At 33.5% G+C, this 6,286-nt stretch overlaps 1 protein-coding gene across 1 annotated transcript; it reads right to left on the bottom strand.

Moving 5' to 3' along the window:
• Window positions 1-603: 603 nt before the first annotated feature.
• LOC105620285 (ubiquitin carboxyl-terminal hydrolase 5) lies at window positions 604-6,052 on the bottom strand. The gene is made up of 13 exons (XM_012201789.1): window positions 5,951-6,052; window positions 5,719-5,844; window positions 4,605-4,781; window positions 3,950-4,056; window positions 3,058-3,585; window positions 2,848-2,919; window positions 2,572-2,767; window positions 2,346-2,498; window positions 2,079-2,260; window positions 1,504-1,883; window positions 1,224-1,436; window positions 768-877; window positions 604-669 (listed from the first exon to the last, which is right to left on the bottom strand). The coding sequence occupies exons 1-13, from the start codon at window positions 6,050-6,052 to the stop codon at window positions 604-606; spliced, it is 2,412 nt and encodes an 803-aa protein (XP_012057179.1).
• Between the last annotated feature and the right edge of the window lie 234 nt (window positions 6,053-6,286).

The following is a 6,286-nucleotide window of genomic DNA, read 5'->3' as shown; positions in this document are numbered from 1 at the left end:
AAACATAACAAAATATATATGCACACCCATAGTGCCTGCTAACTTGACACAAAATGGAACGAAAATTAATTGCGTCTTTTTCGAAGAGAGATTTTGGATCTTTCGTGTACTTAGATTTAGAGAGACTGTATAGGAAATATATCCATACGATCAAGCTTAATCAAAATATATATTATTTTACGATTATTTCGATGTTACTTCAATTAACAGGCTGAGGAACATTGCCATAGAGTCCGTTACTCCGGTACTTATGCATTTATGAAATATTCATTAAAAACAAGATAGTTTGCTTTTTTTTTTAATTTATGTATATTCGTAGAACAGAGTTTACTTTATTTCCTTCGACGATTGTAATCATAAAGCGCTTTAAAACACATTGAGGAATGTGCCATTGTTAGAAAATAAAGTGGAATTTTCATCTTGTATTCTTTGTATGTTCCCTTGTATTATTGTTTTCCTTGTACTGTTTCTAGTGAAAACTAGCCATATTATTTAACATATTATCACTTTGATATACTTCAATATACATAATATATAAAAAAAGTGTTTGTATTATTTTTTTATTGTTGAAAAGCAACATCTTTTTACAAAACAGCAGTTACACTAGTCGATCCGTTGATACATATAAATGTATCCTAATTCTTTCGGTGGGTTTTCCGATAAAGCAACCTGCAATAATAAATTTGTAAGAAAAGAAGCACCAAAATTTTCAAAAATGATAATCATCAAAATAGAACTCAAAGATCATCTAGAAATAATTGTCATACTTTTTCATCATTAAATATCACCCATCGGTCTTCCTTCAGTAAATGACAAACATAATGGCCTACCATCGTCGATGTACCCATATGTGATATAAAACCCACTAGTTTATATCCTAAAACAAAGAAGCGATTATGAAACTATTAAAAAAAATAAATTCGATCAATTTCTCTCAATGATATAAATGTAAATCAAAACTTCATAAATCGATAATAATATATCAATAATAATATAATAATATATAATATAATATAATAATAATAATATAATAATATATAATAATATATAATATATATATAATAATAAATCAATTATAATCCGGTTAATTCTAACTTCCTTCACTTTATTTTTACCCATTTTGGCATACTGTGTCCATATTATTTATAATCAAATATTTTATTTCGAATTAGTACTACAATCTACAATTTGAAGATAGATGATTTAATTAATTAATAACTCACGACTGCTTCCGTCTGTGAATGATTCTTTCGCTGGCGTCGCGTTACTCTCCGTTTCGGGAGCATCAAGCTCAGCTTGATGACTGAAAATCCAATCAGCCGCACGCTCTAAATTGTTGTTGGTCGCTTTGAGTGCTTTTGTCGCTTGTTCCCGCGTAAAACCCATGCCCATTACCATTTCCAAGGCAGCTTGATCTGGCACAAACATATCTTCGCCTAAAATCAATAATCAAATAAGTAAAGTCAATCAGCTATGATTCGATGCTAAAACGAATCAATTTACTAGATTTAACGTCAACTCCTGGTGGCACGAATGGTTCATCGAAGTCAGAATCCGCAATGTGTTCCATCACCCAATTAGTCGCAGCTTCGAGATTACGGTTCTCCGTAAAATATAGAGCTCGCTTGCACGCGTTTGGTGGAAAACCTATATCCATCAATTCCTTTAAAAGATTCGCATCATAAACGGGCGCTGGCGGCGTCGCACCATCCGGTAACAATTCCTCGCCGGACTGTAAACCCTTTCCGCGTAGAAAGCTCAGATCTATCGTGTCCGGCATCTCTATCGCCACGTCTAACTTAATAGGTGTCCAATCTTCTTTCACTGTGAACTTCTTCAGATGGATCAGCAAGTAATCTGGAAAGCTGGCTAATTTGGTAGTTCTAAAGAAATAATAAGAATTAGCTAAACATCGAATCGCTTGATTTTTATAATTATGAAATGGGACTCAGAAATATATAATAGATCATAATATTGTTGATTTCTATTAAACAGAATTAAGATGTTCGAATATTAAATTATATAAGTGAATAGGACAATGTTATTGCTAGCTAATCAATAATTATAATAATACTTACTTGTGTGCTATCGTCTTTTCATTTAATGCAGAACTGTAAAACTGTTCCACAATTTCTGTGCGACTGAAACTTTCAAGACATGATGATAATTTTATACGAGGTCTCACGGGATTATTAGAATCTAGCTTCTGCCCTTTCGCTTTGGCTTCCTTCTTCTGAGCCTCGTATGCAGCTACCTCATCCTAGATATATCGCTTGATTAATTTCGATATATAGCAACGGCATTATTTTCCAAAAAGATTATCAAATACATTCAAATGTACACACCTTATTCACTGCCGCTTCTAACGGTATCGGCAATGGCAGGATATATTCCGGTCGATTGGTGTACTTGACTTTGTTGGATTTACCACACTGATATCTTTCCTCAACTTTAAATTTAAAACATTCCGTGGGACACACCTCATGTCGATTGTTGCGCTATTTAATCAATTTCCCAATTAAAATCTTTGACAATTTAACTTAATAATAAAGACAAAAAATTAATAATTACACTGAGTAAATTAATCAGGTAAAGAAGGAATTCCTGAGCATCTTGTTGTCGATTCGAGAAGAAACCGGCATGTCCGCGACCAATCAGAACCTTAAACATCCGCGGTGGAATACCCTGCCGCGACTCGTCATCCGTGCAGGATTTGCTCGGTTGATCCGAGTATTTACCAGAGAGTAAGCCAATACCCAATTTCGCCCTGAAGAAATAGAGGTTCATTAAATTATATTTCAGAGTTTTAGACAATTGTAATATACTACCTTATCAAATGTAACTCACATTTGAATATTAATGTCCGATGCCGGGTCGTTGTGATTATTAGCGAATATTATTGGCGCTCTCTCCACATATCTGAAATTTACTGGCAATTACTGGACGTCGATCCTATAATATTCCTTTTATCAGAGAGACTCTGTCAGTCCTACGTGTATAGTCGAAGTAAAAATCATTCGCGGAAAATGAAAACACATCATCGATGATTTTACGCACCTTTTAATGAAATCGGGAATAATAAACAGCATTTGCATGACACTGTTGAGGTAACAAGAATTTCCCAGATTAGTCAACCCAGTATAGCCGGAACCATATAATGGTATCAATTTGCTGGCTGCTTCTTGAAGAGACACCCATTCGCCAAACTTTTGATTTAGATCCAATTCTAATTCGATCATTGACTTATCTGTTTTCTCCATCTGAGCGATGTTGATACCCCAGTGCGACAGATGCGCTGTCAGATTCGGATCATCTACCATGTCGTCTTCATCATACGAAAACACGTCGGCTTTACCGCCCTTTGTGATTGTGCCCAGTTTCACAGCCAGAGGATAGCCAGTTGCACGATAGTGTTCCTCTGCGTGACCATTGCCACCACTTCCATCGTAGAACTTACGACCGCAGAGTACACTACCGTCAGTCAAATTAAGCCACAGATTTTGTGTGAGATCGCATTTCTCGCACTTCCAACCACTCGGTGGAATCTTCTTGCCATTGTCCAGCTGCTTCAGAGTTGCGGCATGTCTGAAAAGTCCGACAAACTTTATTTACATATTCTTACTTAATAAAAGATTTTTACTTAAGATTTTAATAGAAGATTTTGTAATAAAAATTTCGGATACCTATATAATCAAATATTATTCCAGTGATTAAAAGAAGTTCAAAGAAAAGTTTCTATATCTTTGAAATAAAATTTAAATACATTAATTCTGAGTGATGATTTAAAAGCAACACGAAAGTATTCAGTATGTTATTGTGTAAAGGATATTTGTGAAAATCTATTCTTTTATTGAACATATATAATTTTATAGACGCAGTCGCGCAATTAATTGTATATTAAGATTATCCTGTGATATTAATAACACAATAAACTTTTCAAGGGACTCACTTTGATTCCGCTCTGACTTCTCCATCCCACATGCTAGCTACAGCTTCTACTTGCGCTACCGCCCATGCACCTTCCATTTGTAATATAGTCTTAACTGCATGTTCCACCTGTCAATAGTATTAAATATTTTAAATATACTCTTTAACAAAAAAGCTACTTAAATGTCGTGATCATTTTTTTCGTAATAGTGACATATACTGCTAGATGCTCTGCTGCATGACCTTTCTCAGATTTTCTTGAAAGGTCGAAATAATCCCGTGTCATATTTTGAGAATAATACTTTGTCATATTTATCACCGTTTACGAAATAATGATTTTTTGTTTAAACTTATACATAGTATTTTTTGTCAAAAAATGTATTATCAATCATATATAATAGAGACTCTCAATTATACACAGAGATAGTAGAGATAATAGAGTCTGACCATGAGATGTCAAATTTTGATTGTCGTTTTTGTTGACTTCAATAAGTTGGAACAATAAGCTTGTATGAAATAGAATGAAACAGCATATGAAAAAAAATAGTGTATATATATATATATATGTATATATTGTATTTTATTCTTGTTTTAAGTTGCTTGGTCAAAATTTGAAGTAGGATCTCTAATACAGAATCTCTAATACAGAATCTCAATCTAATACAGATAAATCCTACCTTTTCAGGCAACTCGCTCCCAGGATAAGCAATAGTAAGAAAATCAGGTAGAATGACTATCTGATATGTCTCTTCATAGATATATTTCTGCTGATCAGGCATGAATCCACCTACTGTCCCTATCGCCAGTCGCGTAATTTTTTTTTCAGGTCCATCTCCTTGTTCCTCAGGTGAAATCTATAAAAAAATTTACACATATTTTTCATCAGATATAAAAAGAGTTAAAAATAGTTTAACAAATCTCTCTTGTTAATATAGAATCTATCAATTATTTTTATTTAAAAAATTAAGGTTTTATTTAAACACAAAATTACATTTCAAATAACGATGTGAATGATAGGGTTAGTGTGTAATTATTGACAATATAACTTGGTATCGACAAAATATTTGTACAGAGAATGTCCTGTTTATTTGAACATTAAAATTGCTGTTGATACCACTTTCAGCTCTTTTTCTTTATTATATTAGACAAATAATATAAAATATTGAAAATATATAAATATGATACAAATATATAATTCTAACAATACAAATAATATTAAAATAATAAAATACTTTTCACTAATCGTAAACAGGAATAAACAGAATTTGAAAAATTGACATTTGACAATTTTAGCAAGATCTATCTATTAGTAGTTTTAGAATTAATAATAATATGTTGTATCAGTCTCCATACAAAGCAAAAAGTTTGTTCTCGTTAAATGAAATAATATGTATATATTTCTTCTCTTTTTTTTCTTCAAATTGGAAAGAAAAGGAAGAAAGATAAACCATGCAAAATATTCAATAGAAAAAGAACAAATTTAGAAGTCAAGATCTCTTCAACAAGATAATAAGTCTATTCTATTTAGTTGCATTTCTTTGGTACAGTTCATCTTTTTCTCCAACGTGAAAATAGAAACCGTAAAAAGAATTCAGCTAAAAAGAACAAGGGGTCAATTCTGTATCTTCAATCAAGGTAAATATTACAAAAGTGAGCAAATTTACTAGGTGTTGACCAATGAAATTATCAATATTCTAGTAAATTCACTCACTTTTGTAATTTTCATATCGTTTCAAGATACAGAATCGATCCCTAGGTCTTATAAATTTATGCTTGACAAATAGAAATTACCTCCTTCTTAGTACGTTTAATATGAAGGTAGACAGGATTGCCGGTATTCTCATAATACCGAGTAACATGCTCCTGTCCAAGGCCCAAGAAGGTGGTGAGGTTGACATAGAGACCGGTGGTTGTATCCTTAGACAAACAAGAAATATTATATTTTTTCAACTGATAACGATTGTGCCCGACAGTCACGTTGGGGGTGTCGGCAAGGGGAACAAAGGACGAGGGATAATCTTACTGGTGTGTCGAAGGAATAAACGCACTCGTCCTTGTATATCCTGTCGCCCTTACGCGGGATATTGATCTTATCCAGGTGTTTCGTTAACTCTGTCAGTTCCATGATGAAAAGAGGCGGTTTGCCGGGTTTGTTTCGGCCAATTTCTTCTTCTTTTCCTTACTATCTCCCTTCCTCTTCGATAGGACAGGAGTAACGGATCAACTATCCGAATCACTCCTAAAGACCTCGAGCGGTAAAAGCGCGAAACTCCGGAGTCTAAATTCAGAACTGCCGATAGGTCTGTTCGCGTTGCTTCGGTTGCTTGTACTTTTTGCACTTCGTTCTCTCTCTCTCTCT

Source organism: Atta cephalotes, assembly GCF_000143395.1.
Source record: "Atta cephalotes unplaced genomic scaffold scaffold00025, whole genome shotgun sequence".
NCBI classification, from domain to species: Eukaryota; Metazoa; Arthropoda; class Insecta; order Hymenoptera; family Formicidae; genus Atta; species Atta cephalotes.
Note: the sequence above shows the minus strand (reverse complement) of the source record. Positions and strands in the feature narration are given on the sequence as shown.

Excerpts from the sequence above, each read along its gene's own strand:
- LOC105620285 (XM_012201789.1), bottom strand. The coding sequence starts at position 6,052 with ATGGAACTGACAGAGTTAACGAAACACCTGGATAAGATCAATATCCCG. Across the intron at positions 4,782-5,718 it reads TTAAACGTACTAAGAAGGAG|ATTTCACCTGAGGAACAAGG; the intron begins GTAATTTCTATT and ends ATTTTTTTATAG. Across the intron at positions 2,768-2,847 it reads TCGGACATTAATATTCAAAT|GGCGAAATTGGGTATTGGCT; the intron begins GTGAGTTACATT and ends CTATTTCTTCAG.